This window comes from Metopolophium dirhodum, chromosome 1, assembly GCF_019925205.1.
Source record: "Metopolophium dirhodum isolate CAU chromosome 1, ASM1992520v1, whole genome shotgun sequence".
Classification (NCBI taxonomy): Eukaryota; Metazoa; Arthropoda; class Insecta; order Hemiptera; family Aphididae; genus Metopolophium; species Metopolophium dirhodum.
The window spans coordinates 139,805,624-139,830,587 of NC_083560.1; the positions used below are offsets into that span (position 1 = coordinate 139,805,624).

The following is a 24,964-nucleotide window of genomic DNA, read 5'->3' on the forward strand; positions in this document are numbered from 1 at the left end:
TTCATACCGGTGAGTACAAGTCAAGATAGGCATCATAATATTCAGATTACCTTTTCCGCACACACGTGTATTCGCGGTAGCGCGTGCCGTTTAACTACCTACACACACATGGTTTTCCGTTATTTTGACCACGTCGCTTTTTTTGTTTTTGACACCGCAGTTTCATTGTACTTTTTTAACTTTTTTATAGCCGCATTCGTATTGACAATTATCAGTTGCTCTGATCGACGTAAGCCCGTTGGCCGTTTCGGCGACTATTTTTTTTCATGACATGTTTTTAGTCGCTTTAGCATATTTTTACGCAAACAGTTAGGTGTGCTACGACGAGCTGGGTATGTCATTTTTCACATTTTCCTATTTTCTCTTACGTACACTACAATGTAAGGTGTATACCTATTAATTCTAAAAATACATCAACACTGATAACAGACTGATACCGTCGTTATATTCGATTACAACGATTTTTTTTTTTTGAACGAGTTTTTCATATTATTTACTATTTAGTATATTTTACTTTTTACTTATATAAATAAATCTGATAAATTTACTATAACCTGTTCGTGATGTCTTTAGGCCATTCAATATGGTCAAACGCTGCATTCTATGCGGAATCGTGGACGACATCGACGGCGTTTCAATACACGGGTATTTACAATTTCACACAACACGTCAATGAATATCAATGTAATAAAATCAATAATATGTCACCTTTAGATTTCCAACCGACGTGCGTCGTCGTCTTGAGTGGGTGGCATTTGTGGTGGCCCAGGGTTTTGCTGTGAACCACACCTCCAAGGTGTGTTCAAGGCACTTCATTCCGGGTTATGACTACCCTGTAGGAAATGCACATCGCCGCCGTCTGTTGCACACAGCAGTGCCGTCTTTGGTGAGTATAAATTTTATTATGGTGGACCTCGACACTTTGTCACTATTACTGTCGTGTACTCCCATAAGTTTAATGTAGGTACCTACTGTGTATTTCAAACTTGATTTAATAACTTAACTCAATGACATTCAACTATTTTGTAGCAACATACAAGTATACTACTAAACATAATAAATAGGTATGTACTACGGTTCTGTAACAAAGGTCATGATAATATCACATTGATATACATTTTGATCATTTACAATATGGGATTGACTTAATATAGTGTTTTTCAGACAGTGTCTTAAACACTACCTACTTGTATGCTTCGTTATTCAATTGCGTTACTGCCGTTCAACATTGTAATTGGATATTAAACACTGGGTAAAGCTTATTTTAATACATTAACTAAAATTATTACGGGTATATTGACTTAACCTAAACAGAGTGCTTGACGTTTTCTTACATGAATTTACATTTTCTTAATACAACTACTACACAAAGTATTACTTGACTCATTACTGGATAAGTATTTTATCATTTAAGAACATGTGTCACATCTGTTAGCAATGTCAAGATTATTTCAATACTTTCTTTAACTTTGATTAAAATAAAATATGTACACTGTACACCCTATACACTACAGTGTAATATTACTACTAATGTGTGGTAAAAGGTCACGTTAAACTGCCATCTCATACACAATTGTAGGTAGTGTGAGTTACAATTATCTCACTTTGTTTCAAACGTTATTTAATTCATCAACTTTTACTACGGTGTGCATTAAAATATCACATGTGTTTATTATTTCACAGTGGCTACAGTTTGATGCTTTACTAGACTGCAAACCAAATACAATAGGTACTTTTATTGTTGTTGGTTAACATTCTGTGTTAAACTATATTATATAATGTTGTTCAATTGGACTTTTTTCTATCAAAATGTCATGTTAAACTGTATATCATCTACTCATACACAATGGGTAGTGTAAGTTACAGTTAACTCACTGTATTTCAACTTTTATTATGGGTATTCACAACCAATAAACAACATACTTCACACACTTCTTAATATTACCACCACTCACTACTTACTACTGACCTTGGGTACTAGATAGGTATTTTATCATTTCACATGTGGTACTCTTAGACTTACTATAACATGTATACTTTTATGGGTGTATCATAAACCTTAAATTATCATGCAATTTCACTTTAACACTTACTGTTATACAGTAAGATTATTTCAATACTTTCTTGACTTTATTTGTATGACTAACTTTGTTTAAAATAAAATATGTACACTGTGCACCCTGTGTATTATTTGATAGGTGTACTTAATTTTATCACATTGAAGACTCTTTAAAAAATAATTTGAATCATATCATGTATGCTTCTATTAGTGTAACATAAACCTTATTATATTCAACTTATCATGTGATTTAATATAAATGCACTTATTGCATATGACACTTACTGTTAAAGAGTACAATACATTTTTAAAATGTAAGTCATTGTCCACTCATACACAATTGTAGGTAGTGTGAGTTACAATTATCTCACTTGGTTTTAAATATTACCTAATACATCAACTTTTACTACGGTGTGCATTATCATGTGTTTATTATTTATATATACCCATGTGGTAGGTATTTCACAGTGGCTACAGTTTGATACTTTACTAGACTGCAAACCAAATCCAATAGCCTACTTGCATTCTGTATAAAATTATAATCTTTTTTTGTTATTGCTTTTATTCTTTAAACAATTACGAACAACATTGCTGTTTCATTGCATATTAAACACTGGGTCAATCTTATTGTGATTTATTAGGTAACTAAAACAACCTATATAATGTTGTTCAGTTGGACTTTTTTCATTTCAGAATGTCATGTTAAACTGTATATTATCTACTCATACGCAATGGGTAGTGTAATTTCCAGTTAACACACTGTATTTTCACTTTTATTATGGGTGTTTACAACCAATAAACAAAATACTTAAACGTTTCCTCACACTGTTCTTAATATTACTACTACTACTACTCACTACTTATTACTGACCTAGGTTTAATCTCCTGTAGTTTGAGTTACAATTATCTCACTTTATTTTAAATGTTACCTACTACATCAACTTTTGTGCATTAAAATGTGTTTATTATTTCAATTTACCCATGTGGGCGGTATTTCACAGTGGCTACAGTTTGATACTTCACTAGACTGCAAACCAAATCCAATAGCCTACTTGCTGTGCTGATGGTTTATAATTATCACATGATTTTATAACTAATTTTATTTCAAATAAAGTGTGTAGGTACACTGTACTACCAGTACGAAATTACAACAGCAAAAACATTCTATAAACCTTATTGCCAACATTTGATATAGTTATGGCGTTCAATATACAGCTCACTTTTTAAACTTCATTCAGCTAAAGTTTTAATTTAAAGTTAACATTTATTTATTTCACTGTAACAAAATTCAGTGCATCTTTTATTATCTCAATATACCTGCCTACTGCAATGGCAGTTTTATATTATTTTACAATGTTATCATAAAAGATTGTATTAAGGTTAGGTTAGGCAGGGCTTGTATATAGGTGTGACTTGATCACATTGAACACACATTCAGCTAAACATTATTTTGTAACTATTTAAAAAAAAATTTGAACCACAACATGTATGCTTTTATTTGTGTGACGTAAACCTTATTTCATATAAATATTCACTTATTGCATATTATAGGTATACCTACGCTTACTGTCATAGATAGCAATAATTATTGTTGTTATTATTATAATTATATAGAATTATCAATACAATTGTACCTACTCTAAACTCAACCTAACTTTTAGGTGCTTGGGGATGTCGAGATGGAAGAAAGGGAGGACGTGGAGGTCGTCGGCGTCCCAGTGGAGGGTGTGGAGTACGTGGAAGTCGTTGGCGTCCCAGTGGATATAGGGAATGACATGGAAGGAGTGGAGGTGGTGGAGGACGTGGAATTTGTTGAGGTACAGATGGACGGAGGGGATGACGTGGAAGTGGTAGAAGTCCAGATGGACGGAGGGGATGACGTGGAAGTTGTAGAAGTGCAGATGGACGAAGTGCAAGCGGAACTGGAGTTTGTGGACATGCTCGACGAGTTGCAGCCAGACGTCGACGAAGAGGTCAGTAAATATGTCTTCCTTATAAAAAAAACCATAAATAAAACTCATCATTTAAATTGCAGTTCCGACCACTTGCCGTGGGTGAACAACCCCGAGGGCGTGCGCCAATAATTGACAGGCAGGCAAGCGTGACACACCCGCTTCCAGAGCAGCACAACGCGGGCGCGTTGAACAGAATCTGCACACAGTGTAACGCCCGCCACTTCGAAGGCGAGGTTGTGGGCCGGGATGCCAATAGGCACTTCTCCACTTGCTGTAACAACGGTCAAGTGACCGCTGCAGGACAACACGCGTTGTTGCCCGCCCCTTTTTTACTAATGAGTTTGTTGATTGGAGATTCACAGGATGGTCGTAGATTCCGAGACGACATTCGCCGGTACAACAACGCCCTGGCATTCGCTGCGTTTAGCTGTGGCACAGACGACAGGCGTTTGCGAGGGCGTGGACCGCGAACGATGTGTATCCAAGGCCAAACTTATCAGAGGATAAATAATGACGTGGCCGTTGACCGAGTAGATGCCAACTACTGTCAGTTGTATTTCCTCGAGTCCGCAGAGGCCAACGCCCGCCGCGTCGGTATGGCTCTGCAGAGAAATCATCGTGAACTGTCCGTAGTTGTGATGGGACTATTGGACGGTTTTCTGCGGGACGTAAATCCGTACGCAATGGCTTTTAAGTAAGATATAAATTTATTGTATTTATTAACATTAGGACTATGAATTGCCCCTTAGAGTAAATTTCTTTTACATATACCTTTCTCAAAGTAGACAGAAAAAACAAAAAAAATTACACACTGTAACCAATAAACTAACTATGTTAACTGTCAAACTAGATATTACGTTGATATTAGACACTCACAGCTACCAATATACTGCAGTTATTACTTAATGTTCATTCAACATAGTATACAAAGCAAAAAATTTTCTTACCTTTATTACTTAAATTATATTAAATATTATATGTATTTTATGTGTTTATTATAATTTTACTCTGCTACCAACAGAGTTATATGTACTTATGAATGATACAGGTAACATTAAATATAACTTAGGGCTGGGACGTTTTTATATTTTATATGAAGTATATAGGTTTTATTGTTATTACCTACCCTATGTGGTCTCCTAAGCTTACTACACTTCACACACATTTATAATATATATATTTATTATGATGTATTATGTTAATTATACAATTATAGAGTTAAATGCACTGAATGATTTATTTATGATTTCTACGTGGAGTCTGTCTAAGTATAAAAATATACATGTCTATATTTGTTCCAGGAACATGCGTGAGGTGTGGCTGGCAGAAAGAGACCTAGCCGACGCCGATCCCGCAGGTGTGCGACCTAGGCCAGTGACGATGCATTTTGTCCGAGATGCGGCCCGGGACGACGGGCGAAACAACCTGCCTACCGCAAACGAAGTTGCGGCCGTGTTCGTAGGCGAAGGGGGTCGTCCGCCAAGAGACATTAATCTGGTCATCTACGATACGAATCCAATCAACCCGCAACACAGGATGCAAACCATACCAGCGGGTTAGTTAATAATATTTATTAATAATATTTCCTATAAACACAGCTGACTCAAATTGTTCACTTATATTCACTATATTTATTGCACATTAATATCAACACCATCAAATAGAATCATAGTTTTTGTTGTACAGTAAAGCTGACACTGCGATTTTAAATTTACATTAAGTATACACTACATTTTGGACATTCTTTTGAATGAATCTATTAAATTCTATTACTTAAACAATATGAGGTACAATTATTTTAATAAGCTTTACTGATAATTTGACAAATTTTTTTTTGCGAAATAAACAGATGAAAGACTATGAAGGATAATTATATTTTTGTTCGCATCTCCGACAATAAGTGTCGTTCAAAGATTTATCAGTGATTAGAATGTTAGATAGACAGGCCAGGAATTCTATTCAGGACATAATTTAATCATAATAGATCATGTATTGCTATTCGAGCTAGGGGACCTATGTATACATAAAATATTTGATAAAGTTAAATTAATAATATTAAATTCCTTACAACCATATTCATTATAAATTATATTCATCTTGTAGTGATAGTATGACAATAAGTCGTCTTATGATTTGTATGTAGTGTACTATATCATTTATCAATAATCAAACATAATATAGTCACATTACTTCGGTGCTTAATTTCATGATTTGTTTGGACTTCATAACAGACATCACTTACAAATATACACTATAAATCCTTGGAATACAAAGAGATCAGAGTTTATATTTTTTTTATACATTACCTTTCTTTTGCGGTTATGTACTTGCTATACTCACAACACAATCACAACTCCATCCTCTAACCCCCAGCTACTACAAATCGTTGATTTAGCAATTCACTTTAAATAATATATACCATTCGTTACATTTCACAAGGGTCGTGTCACTCGGATCCGATGTTGTATCCGCTGTTTTTCCCGTACGGCGAGGCCGGTTGGCATAACGGGATGTTGCAAGCGGGCAACCGACGAAACAATGTCCGCAATCGCAACAGTATCAGAGAGTTTGCGTGCTACCGTTTGGCTGTTAGATATCAGGGAAATAACGACCAAAGGCATGAACTGTTTAGTTTATTACATCAGGGTCGGTTCTTGTTGCAGATGTATGTGTGCGACCAGTATGTTCGAATGGAGTCGAATAATCTGAACTACATACGTTTGCACCAGAGGGATCTCCTCGCCGAAGCGTATCAAGGGCTCATGGACCATGTGAACCAACAGCTCCACATCGATCCCATGGCGGTCGGGCGTAGGATCATATTGCCGTCGACGTTCACGGGTAGCGACCGATTCAACAAGATGAATTATCAAGACGCCATCACCGTAGTGCGTACCAAAGGGAAACCCGACCTGTTCATAACGTTTACGTGCAACCCCAGGTGGCCAGAGATCACTGAAAACCTGGCTTCCCACAGCACGGCAAGCGACAGGCCGGACCTGGTGGCCAGAGTGTTCAACAGGAAGCTACAGGAGCTAATAGGTGACATAACTGTAAATCGTGTGTTTGGTAATGTCGGCGCTTACGTGTACACTATCGAGTTTCAGAAACGTGGTCTGCCCCATGCGCATATACTGATAATCCTGGCGGAGGACTGTAAGTTCCGCACGGCCGAGGACGTGGACGACGTGGTTTGCGCCTTCTTGCCGGACCCCGCAATCGACAGGCGCTTACACGACTGCGTCAAGTCTCACATGATCCACGGGCCGTGTGGAACAGTCAATCCACAGTGTCCGTGCATGGTGGACAACAAATGCTCCAAAGATTTCCCGAAAGCGTACGCAGAGGAGACTGTGTACGTTGCGGACGGCGGATATCCAAAGTACCGCCGACCGGATGACGGCCGGGTGGTACTTGTGAGAGGTCGTGAGGTTGGTAACGAGTGTGTAGTGCCATACAACCCTTACCTTCTGGCCAAGTATGACGCGCACATCAACGTCGAGATATGCACGTCCATAAAGAGTGTCATGTATATCTACAAGTATATATACAAGGGACACGACCGTGTGACGTTGGAAGTTCAGGACCAGGATGAGATTGCCAAGTGAGTCTTAACTTAATTTTATAATAATTTACATATTTCTAAATTTAGGTATAATGATTATAATAGTATATTGTATATGTTTAATTAGTGTGTTTACTACTTTTTATGTTCAGGAATTTTAAATATTAAATTGGACAATTTTTAAAATTCACATAAAAATCTTAAATTTAGAAATTCTGTTACTTAATTACATTTGTTTTTATTCCATTGTATTACTCTTGTTTTGTTTTTAATTTTAAATATGTACACGTTTTAGTTTGAAATAATAAAATTACTTTGGTTTGACATTGGCTAAAAACTAAAATTTTAATGATTAAAGAACTTTACTTTTTTATGAAAACATTTCTACATTTTAATAAGAATATTCAGTTGAGCAAAACTTTAGGAACTTCTACATTTATAAACTATTATTATTATACAGTAATAAACATCAATTGAATAAATAGTTAACTAATAAATCATTTATTAATTTTTAATAATTCCCATCAATAGTGTAATTATTATAATTTTATATTACATTTAATCCTTTTTTTCATGTATCTTCATTCAAGCTGTGTATAATAAACATTCTATTGCATACAGTATTAAACATAAATTAAATAAATAGTTAATTAATAAATGATTTAATAGTGTCTTAAGATTTTTATAATATTATATATTAATTAATATGTAGGTTGTACCTTATATTATGTACTTCTACAGAGAGTTCTATAGGTGGTCTACATTATTATTGATAGATTTTTATTATAGGTATTACATTGAAAATTATTACCATTCCATCATTATTAGCATATAACAATATTTTATGCATGTGTCATTTTTAGCAGTGTGTCCAGTGTGTATGAATTATTTTACTCACTATTTTTTAGGTTTTTAGGGTACTTGTAATCGTTTACCGATAACTTTTAGTTTTTTTACTATTGTATACTAGCTATATTATATACTTAACATTTAATGTGTGTTCTTTAGGTATTATTATTATTACATTAAATTTGTTATTTTATGCTTTTTCATTCAAGTTGTTTATACACATTACATTGCATACAGATCTGAACATCAATGACATTAAGTACACCAATTAACTAACGTACCTAATAGATATAAATTTTGGTTTATAACCTGATCTAAGTTTAACCGTGATCACATAATATACTGTCTCAAATTGTAAACTTCAACACCTCGGCAATGTGAAACACGCTTTTATGGATTGTTATTTTCGTTGGCATAAATTAACAGTCCTACAGCTTTGCCATTCTTAAATAATATTATACAGTTATAATGTATTCCACCTGATACAAATTTTAAAATATTTTGAATATTTTATGTGTACACTGTTATCACCTTGATCACCTAATATACTACTAATATACTAATACCAACTATGTAAATTATAGATTAAATTGTATACTTATATAACTATAACTTTTATGTCACTAGACTAGACGTCCACTATGATTATATTTAGCTACTCGAGTTGACATTTCACGACATTTATTTATCAAAACATCATAATATATCAGTCACATTTATTGTATGGCAAACGTTTAAACACCGTTCAACGGTTGTAGGGATTCTTCGTCATATGCACATTGTAATGCAATGCTATGTGTCTACAGAACAAAAAATAAATTACATTTACTTGAATTATATAATAATAATAATAATACCAATCACAACACCAGACGGTATCATCTATAGAGCCATTGTTAGTTATCTTTTCAATATTAATTTTCAGTTACGTAAACTCAAGATATGTCAGCCCACCAGAAGGCATCTGGCGGTTGTTTTCGTACAAATTGCACGGCAAGAGTCACACGGTCGTCAGACTTCCTGTCCACCTGGAGGGTCGTCAGAACGTGTACTTTGCGCCGGGCCAAGCAGAAGAACGGCTACAGAACCAAGCTGTGCGTAGTACGAAACTCACGCAGTTCTTCGCGCTCAACACAACAGACGTGAATGCTCGACAATACTTGTACCAAGAAATACCGACGCATTACACCTGGCAGATGCCACGTAATCAAGAAAACGTACTCGTAAGAAATGTCACCCAATGGTTGCCGCGGCGGATTCGGATGGCAAACGTTACGTTGGCTCGGATGTACATAGTAAACCCACTGGACCGGGACCGTTTCCACCTGAGATTGCTACTTCTGAACCGAAGAGGCCCGAAGTCCTTTCAAGACATAAGGACGGTGGACGGGGTCGTTCACGAAACATTCACGGCGGCTGCCGTTGCACTCGGATTATTGGAAGACGACCGAGCGTGGCGGGATTGCTTGACGGAATCGGCGACGTTGGACACACCGCGGCAGCTGCGGTATCTGTTCGTCACTATACTGGTGTTCTGCGAGCCCTCAAACCCGCTGGCGTTGTACGAGGCGAACGAAGCAAACATGATGGAGGACTTCAACCGCCGTCTCCAAGACGTCGACCGCGCGAGGGCCACGTGTCTGGCGGCCATCGAGGATCTACTTCGTGTACACCGGAAATCGCCGGGCGACTACGGTCTGCCCCTCGCCGACCCCCGTCTACTGGAACCGCTGCAGGACGACGCGCTGTTCCGGGCAATAGACGCGGCGGCACGGTGGGCCCCACAAGTAGACGCCTTGAACGCCGAACAGCGAACGGTGTACGACCGCGTGATGGCGGCCGTCGACGACCAACGCGAGGTGGCGAAAACTTTCTTCGTCGACGGACCCGGGGGTACCGGAAAAAACGACGCTGTACGGATGCCTGATATGGGCGCTTCGGCACCGACCTCCGCAGCGGGAGGTGTTGTGCGTGGCGTTCACCGGTATCGCCGCGTCGCTCATGGACGGCGGCATGACCGTACACTCGACGTTCGGACTGCCTTTCGGCACGCTGACCGAAGACTCGACGTCCAGCGTCACCATGCAGTCCGAGCGAGCGCAGAAGATACGCAACGCGGCGCTCATCGTCTGGGACGAAGCCCCAATGTCGCCGGGACTGCAACTGACGGTGGTGGACCGCCTGCTCAGGGACGTCATGGCATCGGAATTACCGTTCGGCGGTAAAACCATGCTGTTCGCCGGCGACTTCAGGCAGATATTGCCCGTGGTCCGGAGAGGGACGAGAGCCGAGATCGTCATGTCGTCGATCAAGGAAAACGGTCTTTGGCGCGTCATGGAGCGCTTCAATCTGGTCCAGAACATGCGCGCGGACCACGACGCGGACTTTGCGACTTGGTTGCTTGAGCTCGGCAACGGCCGACTGCCCGCGGTCGACGGCGTTCCGAACACCGTGCAAATCCCGCGGCAAATGGTATGCGACGTTGATGATTTGATCGATTTCGTGTACCCGCAGCAAATGTCGTTGGCCAACGTCGACGAATTCGCTCGGAGAATCGTTGTGTGTCCCACCAACGAAGACTGTAGAGGTGTCAACAGGGACGTGCTGGAGCGCGTCGACGGTGCTCAGATGAGCTACACCGCCGTCGACACCATGATGGCGGACGATCCCGACGAAGTGGCCAATTTTCCCACGGAGTTCCTCAACAGCTTGGAACCGGACGGCCTGCCGCCGTACCGGCTGACGTTGAAGGTGGGGTGCATCGTGATGTTGCTCAGAAATCTCGATCCGAGGAGACGACTGTGCAACGGTACGAGGTTGGTGGTCACCGAACTGCGGCGTCACAATTTCAAGGCTAGGATTTTGGGCGGTGAAGCACAGGACGACGACATCGTCGTGCCCAAGATACCGCTCACGTCCAGCGGTGAGGACGACCTGCCCATCTTACTGCGGCGCCTTCAATTCCCGGTGAGATTGTCGTTCGCCATGACCATCAACAAGTCGCAGGGTCAGACGTTCGACCGTGTAGGTTTGTTACTGACGTCGCCTGTGTTCACGCACGGGCAACTGTACGTAGCGTTTTCGAGGGTGAGAAACGCACAGTCCGTGAGAGTCGGCATGTACGCCGATGACAGCGGCCGATTCGTCACCAAGAACATAGTGTACAGGGAAGTTCTGTAATGCAATATGTGTTGACAATGGTAAGTGTAAGTCTAGGTGACGCTCAATGATAAAGTCTAGGTGACACTCGATGTTCAAGTCTAGGTGACGCTCGATGATCAAGTCTAGGTGACGCTCGATGTTCAAATCTGAGTGATGCTAGATTATCAAGTCTAGGTGACGCTAGATTATCAAGTCTAGGTGACGCTCGATGATCAAGTCTAGGTGACGCTCAATGATCAAGTCTAGGTGACGCTCGATGATCAAGTCTAGGTGACGCTCGATGTTCAAATCTGAGTGATGCTAGATTATCAAGTCTAGGTGACGCTAGATTATCAAGTCTAGGTGACGCTCGATGATCAAGTCTAGGTGACGCTCAATGATCAAGTCTAGCGTCACACCAGATGTTCAAGTCTAGGTGATGTGGAGAGAAAGTTTGACAACCTCCACGTGGTCTCTCTGGATGCGAATACTCAAAGGTGTATTCGTAACTAATGTCAAACGGTTTGTTAGGATTTTATAATATTGTACAGTCACACATACATTTGTCAATAATTAATTTACGCTATATCAATAATTATTTATTTATACCTACTTCAAAATACATGGTCAATGTAATGAAATGTAAAAAAACATTTAAATAATATTATGTAACTTTCTAACGTTAGTTTAAATTATTTGACCTTTTTATATGTTTTGTTAGTATTAATATCATACAATGGATTTGATATTGATGTCTGTATGAGTGACTTTTTAAATTTGTTTTTACTTTTACTTATATAATTTTTACTTTTACTTATATAATATTAAATTTTAAACACAATTTGCAATAACTTTTTATATTAATCTAAATATCTGTTAATATAATATTATTATAGTTGAAATTGCATTCACAATCCTATACTGTGATTGTATTTATATTTGTTATACTATGCTAATATGAAACTTTTTACATTTGTTTTTTACTTTGTACCAATGTACCATATAAGATAATTTGGTATTCAACCACTAATTGTTATTATAGTACTCTAGCTTTATATTTAGCTCTCTATAACTTTGCTATTCATGTCTGTATGAATAACTTTTAATAACAATCTAAATATCTGTTATTGATTTGTTGTACATATTATATTAATATATTAAGTAACTTTTTACATATGTTTTTACTTTGTAATGTATAGTTAATTATATTCAATATTTTATTGGTGTTTGACCACCAATTGTCATTACAATGTTTGTTTAATATAATACATTTAAACGCCTATGTCAAGAACTTTGTGATTTATATCAGTATGAATTATTTTAAATAATAGTCCAAATATCAGTTAGTTTCAAGTAGACTGTATTGTTATGTTTGTATTATTTTTACTGTGATAGGTAACGTTTTAATTGTATCATCAATATTTTACTAGCTACATTATTATTATTATTACCTACCTATTACACTATAAGCTATTTTACCTCTCATCACTTAGAATTACTGGTGATTTGTAAATAATTTGTAACGTCTATGTAAGAATAAAAATAATATTGCAAGGCGAATCATGACTTATATTTAATAGCCTAAAGTTTTATTTGTATCGTCACCGTATTATAATGACACATCAGTATTGGTTGGTGTTCTTTGTATTACACTACCTATTTTTGTGATACACATCTACCAATGGCACAAACTATTCAAATACATAATTACACAAGTAAACATATCACATCAGACCCCTAGAAATTGTACATCTAACACATAGGCTACTCATATTATTATACTCTAATATTACTACTATTAACTAATGTGTTAACCATGATTATTATATTAAGGTAAGAAATAAAAACAAGACATGTGAAAAAAAAAAGTTTTTATTCATGAGATCTGAAAAATATTAGAGGAAAAAATACTGTTAGGATAATGGCATTACAAAAAAATTATCCAATTGACTACTTACGGTGTTGAAATCATCAACGCCTCCAGCTGCCGCAACGCCGAATCACACGAGCCACCAGCCATCGATTCATACAACGTCTACAATTTATATAAACAAATTAAACATGGCATTAAAAGGTATTCTCAAATTCACAACTAACTGTGGTCTCTCCAATACCACATGTGTGCATTCATATCTTACAATTTTGTATTTATTTAGCACTATTAGGATTAAAAATATTACTTACGGTTGATGCCATCGGGGTTGATGTTCCGATAGGTTGGGGACCGGGAGTCTGAGTGCGTGTCGACCTTGCATTCAGACTCCTCGGCGGCCTTACCCTAACGGAACTCAACCCTCCACGTTGTGTGGCTGGTGCTCTCCTAGGTGTTTGTGGGGCTATAAATATAACAAACGTTATTAATTTAATTTTTATTTTATTATGAAAATGCGATATACACTCACCGAGGCATTGCCGGACCGTGTGCCCCATTTTATTGCATCTATAACATCCTGAAACACGATGTAGGCGTTAATTAATAGTAAACTTTTAAATTTTCCTATCACCTATGTACTTACGGCGTTTGGGGGGTGCCTTTCGCGGCGGTTGATGGCGATGGCGTGCGGCGACGGCGGTCTCGGCTGGCGGGCGGCGTGCGGCGACGGCGGTCTCGGCCGGCGGGTGGCGCGCGGCGGCGGCGGTCTCGGCCGGCGGTGCAGGGGCGGCGGTGCTCATGTTTAGTGTTTGCACCGCCGCATTGAAGTTGATCTTTATATAATTCATTCTAAAAAGAAAAAAGATGCAACATTTACAGTATGTCAGCGCAATATATTTGTTTTTTCTATATTGGTCTCCCCGACCTGTGCAACGTAGACACAGTATAGATATTTAACAACTTTGCCGGAAAGCGTGGACAGGTGCTTACAAAAAATCTAATTTTAAACATTAAATATTTTAATTTTCTGACGGAAAGCATGTGTTACATTATACTGATTGATAAATACCTGCGATCTGCGGTGAACGTTTTAAAAAAAAAAAATTAAATTAATAATACAAAATATACTCACGTGTTGTCCGTCGGACGGCAGTCGGATGTTTAAGAACGGTTTGTGGGACGTCGGCGCAGTTAATTGTCAACGCAGGTAACCCATGCAGGTAACAAATTGATTAATTGACATTATATCGACATTGATTGATACACACGCAAACATGATTTTCAAAAATTCCCGCCTTCGACAAAATACCGCCAAAATACCGACTATTACTTATAACGACAACAATTACTTATTACTACGGCGAACGTCATTAGAAGTGACTGACCTGCTAGACACCCAAAAAAATACGGCGACTAAATGATTTGCACGGACGCCCGAAATATTTTGAATTTTTTTCATGTAAATTATTACTTAATTTTGCGTTTTCAGTGACAGTAATGAACGCTGTCCGCGATTCGACGCAGTCGGATTGCATACCTGACAACGTGACCCGGCCGTTGCACATTGTCCGCTATCCGACGAAGTCGGATTGCCTACCTGCACCACTGAGGTGACTGACCTGCTAGACAACCTAAAAAGACGGTGGCTATATGATTTGCATAAAAGCCCGAAATGTTTTACTTTTTTTTTTCACAGTGAAGAAAGCTGTCCGATATCCGACGCAGTCGGATTGCATACCTGACGACGTGACCCGGCCGTCGCATATTGTCTGCTACTCGGACCACTGAGGTGACTGACCTCCTAGACACCCTTAAAAGACGGTGGCTATATGATTTGCATAGAAGCCCGAAATGTTTTGAATTTTATTACTTAATTTTCCGTTTTCGGTGACAGTAATTAACGTTGTCCGCGATTCGACGCAGTCGGATTGCATACCTGACGACGTGACCCGACCGTCGCACATTGTCCGCTATCCGACGAAGTCGGATTGCCTACCCGCACCACTGAGGTGACTGACTTGCTAGACACCCTAAAAAGACGGTTACTATATGATTTGCATAGAAGCCCGAAATGTTTTGAATTTTATTACTTAATTTTCCGTTTTCGGTGACAGTTATGAACGTTGTCCGCGATTCAACGCAGTCGGATTGCCTACCCTTATTACTACGGCGAACGTCATTCGAGGTGACTGACCTGCTAGACACCCATAAAAAGACGGCGGCTATATGATTTTCATGGACCCCCGAAATGTCTTACAATTTCACGTTTCACGTTTTGAACGTTGCATACCTGTTGCCGAGACATATAAGTCCAACGTCGAGGTAGGTGACTGACCCGCTAGACCCCAAATAAATCGAGGTGGCTATATGATTATCCGAAATATTTGAATTCTATTACTTGATTTGGCGTTTTTGAAGGCAGTAAAAAACTTACAGCTCTCCGGTTAACTAACCCACTATCCTTCTCACAAATCCACCATTCTTTTCATTAATCCAACATCCTTATCAGCAATCCAAAATCCTTATCACTTATCCACTTTTCTTATCAATATCCACCGTTCTTATCATAACACTCATAACCGACATCGGTTGACGACCAGACCACAAGACCACTGCGGCATCCGACATCGACAACACTCCTCACCAACCGCGGGGGGTCTGGGGGTCTCCCCCAGCGACGCTCGGAGAGCTAGTCTTATAGTATAAAACGAAGACCCGTGTGGCGCGGCCTGTGGCGAATTTCCGAACTGACTTAGTGAATTTTGGTGGGAAAACGGGTTCCCGGCGTTATCACTCCTTCTTATCACTTTTCGCGATTTTTTTCAACATTTTTGCAGATTTTCGAGTTTTACCCCCCCGGGACTTCCCGGGCGGCCCCGTTCGGACCTTATTCGCGTTCCCCGCTAAATTTACTTACCGCGCGCGGCCGTACTTTTTTCCCGGCATGCCCGCCGCGGTGGCGATTACGTGCAAACCGTCCGCCGCCGTCGCCCGCGTTTTTTGCCTTTGTTTTCAAGAATTCGAGTTTTAGCCCTTTTCGAGGCGTCCGCCTTTCCCGTTTGCCCCTTATTCGCGTTCCCCGTTACGTTTATAGGTCGCGCGCGGCCGTACTCGAATATTTTCGAGCGCCGCGGCGTAGAGAACGATAGCGGAAAGCGCGGCGTCGTCGCCGTCTTACCGATTTTTCCGACTTTTTCGACTAAAGTCGCGTCTCACCGCTCTCTCGAAAGTCTCACCTCCCCGTCGACGCGATATTCGCGTTCCCCGCTAAATTTACAGGTTGCGCGCGGCCGTACTTCGTCCGGTACGATTCCCGGGGCCGCGGGACGGCGCCGAGAGTCGAGTGCCGATATCGCCACCGTCGAGTAGGTATTACTATATACGGGCATAAATACATGCGTCGGAGGGTTATATTTTTTTCGCGAATATCGCGTTTTCGACGTCCGTGGGTGGCGGAGCCGGTCGTCCGCTGCCCGAAGCCGTGGGATCGCCGGCTCAAAAGCCCTCTGCGGACGCTGGGACTGCGTTCGTAATTCGCCGGGACGTTGAAACGGCTTAAGAGTCATAGATTCGACGCCAGTAATCAACTCAGTAGGTAGGTAGGTAGGTAAGGCGTCGGTGCGGATGACACGAGGGTCGTGGTTTCGATGCCGGCCGCCGTGAGTTAATTTGCGGCGGCCGTGTTAAATCGGTATTTTTTTTTCCACATTTTTTTTTTTTGTCATTTTCCTTTCGCTATCATTTTCGCCTTATCATATTATATATTCGTATTGTACGAAAATTTTACCTTTTTTTTCAAAATTCGAGTTTTACACCTTTCGAAGACGTCGGACCTCCCCCTTGATGACTTAATCGCGTTCTCCGCTAAATGTATTGACCGCCTGCGGCTGTACTTCTTTCGCGAACAGCGAGATCGGACGGCGTCGTTATTATTATGTACAGGCATATATATATATATATATGCGTCGAAGCGTTCGATTTTATATTTTACAGACTTTTGCCTACTCGGTCTCGGTGACGCCGTGACCTACTCATATCGGTATACATATATATTTGATACACGATATAGCCACAGAAGGTACTGTAGGTACATGTATACTTAATAAATAAACGCCTAAATGTTAAGAGTCGATACGGTCGTTGGGTTAGTTGAATTATATAATAATATCCTAGCTCGAGTCGACGATGGATGTGACGGAAACGTTCGAATACTTCAACGCAGAGTGTATTACAATACATATATTATTATTGATCGATTGGTCGATATGACTATACTACGGGTAGGTATATTTTGTATGCCACACTAAATTTTTGTTTACCAAATTTGACTCACCTAAAAACTGTAATTTATTATTTACCTTTTGATTATCTATTTATTAATTTGATTTTATGCTCATGATTAAATACACAATACCTACCTACATAAGTAATATCAAATAGTATAGCCATATCATTATACAATTTAACTTTATATTAATGATTACCAGTTCTGACTCACCTAAAAACTGCAATATAGTATGTACCTACTATACATAGTATAGAGCATAAAATCAAATTAATAAACAGTTAATTTAAAGGTAAATAACAAATTGATAATAACGAATTGCAACAGATTCTAAATAATATTAATACAATAACAAAATATAACTTATGGAATATATGGGACGGTTCTTTTATACTTGAATTAGACAATAGTAATATAATTTACCTACATGTATACTATGAAGGTAGTACTAAATATATTACAATTTTTAGGGCAGTTGATTCTTTGAGGTAATATGATTTGCTAATTATAAATTTTATGTATGATACAAAGCTGCTGCAGATACTATATAATACAATAATTATTATGAACTTATAGATCTTTATGTATTTAATTAAATTCTGGCAGTTAAATTGTATAATGATATGGCTATACTATTCGATATTACTTATGTAGGTAGGTTTAGTTATGAGTATTAAGTGATCAATTAAACTATTTGATAAATTGTGAGCTACATTTATTAAGCATCGTTTGATAGGTTCAATCTTTAGCATAAAATCAAATTAATAAAAAACAAATATACACAGCTATTGCTTTTATTATCTACGTTTATAAAGCAACACTCCCATATCGTTTGACATGGGCTCGAATATTAAATATTAAAAATATAATATACTATGTAGTGGGTACTACAGTTTTTAGGTGAGTCAAATTTGGTGTAAAATACTAACGATGCTACAGATTTTAAATAATACAATATAAATAAACATAGGAAGTAAAAATGTATGTATTTAATTAAGGTCTGGAAATTAAATTGTATGATTATATGACTATATACTATTTGAAACAACTTAAATAGGTAGGTTTAATTATGAATATTATATGAAAAACTATTTTATACATAATAAATTAATTACTTGAATAGACAATAGTAACATAACTAACGTATAGTATGTTGTGCTCAATATATTACAGTTCAAGTGAGTTAATTGGTTGAGGTAATGTATTATGATATGACTATACTATATGGGTAGGTTTTGAGCCCATGTCAAACGATTATGTGGTTAAATATTAAATATATAATAAAATATTTCAGTTTTTAGGTGAGTCAAATTATGTATATTAATAGACAAAAAATAACATATTATGTATTTAATTAAATTCTGGCAGTTAAATTGTATTATGATATGACTATACCATTAAACTATTTAATAATTAATATTTAATTAATACTATTTTATTATCTACACATTTATTGAGCGACCCCCCTATATTATTTAACAAGGGCTGCATTATATGGTTCTTTACTTGAATAGACAATAGTACAATATAACTATATAGTACCCACTTAATTCATTACAGTTTTTAGGTGACTTGATTGGTTGAGGAAATTAAAAATTATAATGCTGCAGATACCATATAATACAATATTAATAAACAAATAGATCTTCATATATTTCAGTAAAATCTGGTAGTTAAATTGTATAATGATATGCCTATACTGTTTGATATTGCTTATGTATAGGTACGTTTAGTAAATATTGTTTTTAAATAAGTAATTGATTAACAACAATAATTAATTTAGCGGCGTCAAGTCGTTATTACTATATACAGGCTTTAATATATGCGTCGGAGGGATATATTTTTTTGCGCATTACGGTTTAAGAGTCATAGATTTGACTTCAGTTTTCAACTCGATAGGTAGGTAGGTAGGTTTAGGCGTATGTGCGGATGACCCGGGGTCGTGGTTTCGATGCCGGTCGCCGGGATTGAAGATAATTTGCGGCGGCCGTGTTAATTCGAAATTTTTTTTTCGTTATTTACCTTTCGCTATCACTTCCGCCTATTATCACTTTTGACGAATTTTTTCAAAATTTCTTCAAAATTCGTGGTTTAACGCCTTCGTGCACCTCGGACGGCCCCGTTCGGACCTTATTCGCGTTCCCCGTTAAATTTTGAGCAAGACGACGTGCGATAGGAGTTCCGCCGTCGCCCGCGTTTTTCGATAATTTTTTCGAAAAATCGAGTTTTAACCGTTTTGGAAACGTCTCACCTCCCCGTCGACGCGATATTCGCGTTCCCAGCTAAATTTACAGGCCGCAGGACGCCGCCGTCGAGTGGGTATTACTATATACAGGCATAAATACGTGCGTCAGAACGTTCGATTTTTTTCGCGAATCTCGCCGTTTCGACGTCCGAAGACAGCGGAGCACGTCGTCCGCTTCCCGACGCGATCGCGTCCCCCTTTACGCCCCCTTTGAAGGACGTCGAAACCACGTTCGTAATTCGCCGGGACGGCGAAACGGCTTAAGAGTCATAGATTCGACACCAGTTTTCATCTCAGTAGGTAAGGCGTAGGTGCGGATGACCCGGGGTCGTGGTTTCGATGCCGGCAGCCGGGATTGAAGATATTTTGCGGCGGCCGTGATAATCCGTATTTTTTTTTCCGTTATTTACTTTTGCTATCACTTCCGCCTATATTATTCGTAATTAACGAAAATTTCAATATTTTTTTCGAAATTCAAGTTTTACCTCCTTTTCGAACTCCATACAGTTCCGTTGAAACCTTATTCGCGTTCCCTCCTAGATGTATGGGCTGCTCACGGCCGCGCTTCGTTCGCGACGAGTCCCGGGGGCCGATTGACATCGCGGAGAGCTCCACCGTCGTGTCGCTATTACTATCTTATACAGGCTTGAATATATGCGCCCGAAATGTTTTGAATTTATTACTTAATTTTGTGTTTTCGGCGACAGTAATGAACGTTGTCCGCTATCCGACACAGTCGGATTGCATACCTGACGACGTGACCCGGCCGTCGCATATTGTCTGGTATCCGACGAAGTCGGATTGCCTACTCGGACCACTGAGTTGACTGACCTGCTAGACACCCTAAAAAGACGATGGCTATATGATTTGCATAGAATCCCAAAATGTTTTGAATTTTTTTTCACGTAATTATTTTTTCCATTTTCGGTGACAGTAATGAACGTTGTCCGCGATTCGACGCAGTCGGATTGCATACCTGACGAAGTTACGCAGCCGTCGCACATTGTCCGCTATCCGACGAAGTCGGATTGCCTACCCGCACCACTGAGGTGACTGACCTGCTAGACACCCTAAAAAGACGGTTACTATATGATTTGCATAGAAGCCCGAAATGTTTTGAATTTTATTACTTAATTTTCCGTTTTCGGTGACAGTTATGAACGTTGTCCGCGATTCAACGCAGTCGGATTGCCTACCCTTATTACTACGGGGAACGTCATTCGAGGTGACTGACCTGCTAGACACCCATAAAAAGACGGCGGCTATATGATTTTCATGGACCCCCGAAATGTCTTACAATTTTTTTCACGTTTCACGATTTGAACGTTGCATACCTGTTGCCGAGACATATAAGTCCAACGTCGAGGTAGGTGACTGACCCGCTAGACCCCAAATAAATCGAGGTGGCTATATGATTATCCGAAATATTTGAATTCTATTACTTGATTTGGCGTTTTTGAAGGCAGTAAAAAACTTACAGCTCTCCGGTTAACTAATCCACTATCCTTCTCACAAATCCACCATTCTTTTCATTAATCCAACATCCTTATCAGCAATCCAAAATCCTTATCACTTATCCACTTTTCTTATCAATATCCACCGTTCTTATCATAACACTCATAACCGACATCGGTTGACGACCAGACCACAAGACCACTGCGGCATCCGACATCGACAACACTCCTCACCAACCGCGGGGGGTCTGGGGGTCTCCCCCAGCGACGCTCGGAGAGCTAGTTATAGTATAAAACAGAAACCCGAGGGCGCAGCCTGTGGCGAATTTCCGAACTGACTTAGTGAATTTTGGTGGGAAAACGGGTTCCCGGCGTTATCACTTCCGCCTTATCACTTTTCGCGATTTTTTTCTAGATTTTCAAAATTTCTTCACGTTAGTTCACGAGTTTTACCCCCCCCCCCCTGGGGGTCTCCGGGCGGCCCCGCTCGGACCTTATTCGCGTTCTCCGTTAAATTTTGAGGCCGCGCGCGGCAGTACTTCCTCCCGTCCCGTCCCGCCGCTGCCGAGACGACGTGCGATAGGAGTGCCGCCGTCGCCCGCGTTTTTCGATAATTTTTTCGAAAAGTCGAGTTTTAACCGTTTCGGAAACGTCTCACCTACCGTTCGCGACTTATTCGCGTTCCCCGTTACGTTTATAGGTCGCGCGCGGCCGTACTCGAATATTTTAGAGCGCCACGGCGTAGAGAACGATAGCGGAAAGCGCGGCGTCGTCGCCGTCTTACCGATTTTTCCGACTCTTTCGACTAAAGTCGCGTCTCACCGCTCTCTCGAAAGTCTCACCTCCCCGCCGACGCGATATTCGCGTTCTCCGCTAAATTTCTAGGCCGCGGGCGGCCGGACTTCGTCCGGGACGAGTCCCGGGGCCGCGGGACGACGCCGAGAGCAGAGTGCCGACATCGCCGCCGTCGAGTAGGTATTATTATATACTGGCATTAATACGTGCGTCGGAGGGTTCGATTTTTTTTCGCGAATATAGCGTTTTCGACGTCTGGGGGTGGTGGAGCCGGTCGTCCGCCGCCCGAAGCGGTGGGATTGCCGGCTCAAAAGCCCTCCGCGGACGCCGGGACCGCGTTCGCGATTCGCCGGGACGGCGAAACGGCTTAAGAGTCATAGATTCGACACCAGTTGTCAACTCAGTAGGTAGGTATGTAGGTAGGTAGGTTAGGCGTCGGTGCGGATGACCCGGTGGTCGTGGTTTCGATGCCGGCCGCCGGGATTGAAATTAATTTGCGGGGGCCGTGTTTTTTTTCACATTTTTTTTTTTGTCATTTTCCTTTCGCTATCACTTTCGCCTTATCATATTATTCGTATTGAACGAAAATTTTACCTTTTTTTTCAAAATTTTTATTTTAAATAGAACAATTCTATTAAAAAATATTTTAATTATTATTGCATTTAGATTTTCTTAAAAAATATTTTAAGAAATATTTCATTTGGAATTTAATTAATTAATTTCATAAGTTTTGCGAAAAATATTTTAATTATTATTGCATTTCAATTTTCTGATCTTTTTGCACATTGCTTTCTTTCTGATCTTTTATTGTTATATAAGGCACACTGCGCCAGGAATGGTACAACTATACTACTCATCTATAACATCCTGAAACACGATGTAGGCGTTAATTAATAGTAAACTTTTAAATGTTCCTATCACCTATGTACTTACGGCGTTTGGGGGGTGCCTTTCGCGGCGGTGGATTGCGATGGCGTGCGGCGACGGCGGTCTCGGCCAGCTGGTGGCGTGCGGCGACGGCGGTCTCGGCCGGCGGTGCAGGGGCGGTGCTCATATTTAAGGTTTGCACCGCCGCATTAAATGAAATCTTTATATAATTCATTCTAAAAAGAAAAAAGATGCAACATTTACAGTATGTCAGCGCAATATATTTGTTTTTTATATATTGGTCTCCCCGACCTGTGCAACGTAGACACAGTGTAGATATTTAACAACTTTGCCGGAAAGCGTGGACAGGTGCTTACAAAAAATCTAAGTTTAAACATTAAATATTTTAATTTTCTGACGGAAAGCATGTGTTACATTATACTGATTGATAAATACCTGCGATCTCCGGTGAACGTTTTAAAAAAAAACAAATTAAATTAATAATACAAAATATACTCACGTGTTGTCCGTCGGACGGCAGTCGGATGTTTAAGAACGGTTTGTGGGACGTCGACGCAGTTAATTGTCAACGCAGGTAACCCATGCAGGTAACAAATTGATTAATTGACATTATATCGACATTGATTGATACACACGCAAAAATGATTTTCAAAAATTCCCGCCTTCGACAAAATACCGCCAAAATACCGACAATAGTAATAACTTATAACGACAACAATTACTTATTACTACGGCGAACGTCATTCGAAGTGACTGACCTGCTAGACACCCAAAAAAATACGGTGACTAAATGATTTGCACGGACGCCCGAAATATTTTGAATTTTTTTCATGTAAATTATTACTTAATTTTGCGTTTTCGGTGACAGTAATGAACGCTGTCCGCGATTCGACGCAGTCGGATTACATACCTGACGACGTGACCCGGCCGTCGCACATTGTCCGCTATCCGACGAAGTAGGATTGCCTACCTGCACCACTGAGGTGACTGACCTGCTAGACACCCTAAAAAGACGGTGGCTATATGATTTGCATAAAAGCCCGAAATATTTTACTTTTTTTTTTCACAGTAAAGAAAGCTGTCCAATATCCGACGCAGTCGGATTGCATACCTGACGACGTGACCCGGCCGTCGCATATTGTCTGCTATCCGACGATGTCGGATTGCCTACTCGGACCACTGAGGTCACTGACCTGCTAGACACCCTTAAAAGACGGTGGCTATATGATTTGCGTAGAAGCCCGAAATGTTTTGAATTTTTTCAACGATTCAACGATTCAACGCAGTCGGATAGCCTACCCTTATTACTACGGCGAACGTCATTCGAGGTGACTGACCTGCTAGACACCCATAAAAAGACGGCGGCTATATGATTTTCATGGACCCCCGAAATGTTTTACAATTTTTTTCACGTTTCACGATTTGAACGTTGCATACCTGTTGCCGAGACATATAAGTCCAACGTCGAGGTAGGTGACTGACCCGCTAGACCCCAAATAAATCGAGGTGGCTATATGATTATCCGGAATATTTGAATTCTATTACTTGATTTTGCGTTTTTGAAGGCAGTAAAAAACTTACAGCTCTCCGGTTAACTAATCCACTATCCTTCTCACAAATCCACCATTCTTTTCATTAATCCAACATCCTTATCAGCAATCCAAAATCCTTATCACTTATCCACTTTTCTTATCAATATCCACCGTTCTTATCATAACACTCATAACCGACATCGGTTGACGACCAGACCACAAGACCACTGCGGCATCCGACATCGACAACACTCCTCACCAACCACGGGGGGTCTGGGGGTCTCCGGGCGGCCCCGTTCAGGGGCCCAATTCTTGAAATCATA

At 39.9% G+C, this 24,964-nt stretch overlaps 3 protein-coding genes across 3 annotated transcripts; all 3 read left to right on the forward strand.

The window, feature by feature from the left end:
• The first annotated feature begins 583 nt into the window (after window positions 1–583).
• On the forward strand, window positions 584–5,574 carry LOC132932807 (uncharacterized). The gene is made up of 5 exons (XM_060999168.1): window positions 584–645; window positions 715–886; window positions 3,721–4,044; window positions 4,095–4,708; window positions 5,316–5,574. The coding sequence occupies exons 1-5, from the start codon at window positions 584–586 to the stop codon at window positions 5,572–5,574; spliced, it is 1,431 nt and encodes a 476-aa protein (XP_060855151.1).
• Window positions 5,575–6,473: 899 nt separating this feature from the next.
• LOC132932809 (uncharacterized) lies at window positions 6,474–10,445 on the forward strand. Its single transcript, XM_060999169.1, has 3 exons — window positions 6,474–7,618; window positions 9,354–10,247; window positions 10,385–10,445. Exons 1-3 carry the CDS (start codon window positions 6,474–6,476, stop codon window positions 10,443–10,445), a joined length of 2,100 nt encoding a protein of 699 aa, XP_060855152.1.
• Window positions 10,446–10,573: 128 nt separating this feature from the next.
• Window positions 10,574–11,608, forward strand: LOC132932810 (ATP-dependent DNA helicase PIF1-like). Its single transcript, XM_060999170.1, has one exon. It carries the CDS (start codon window positions 10,574–10,576, stop codon window positions 11,606–11,608), a length of 1,035 nt encoding a protein of 344 aa, XP_060855153.1.
• Window positions 11,609–24,964: the final 13,356 nt, after the last annotated feature.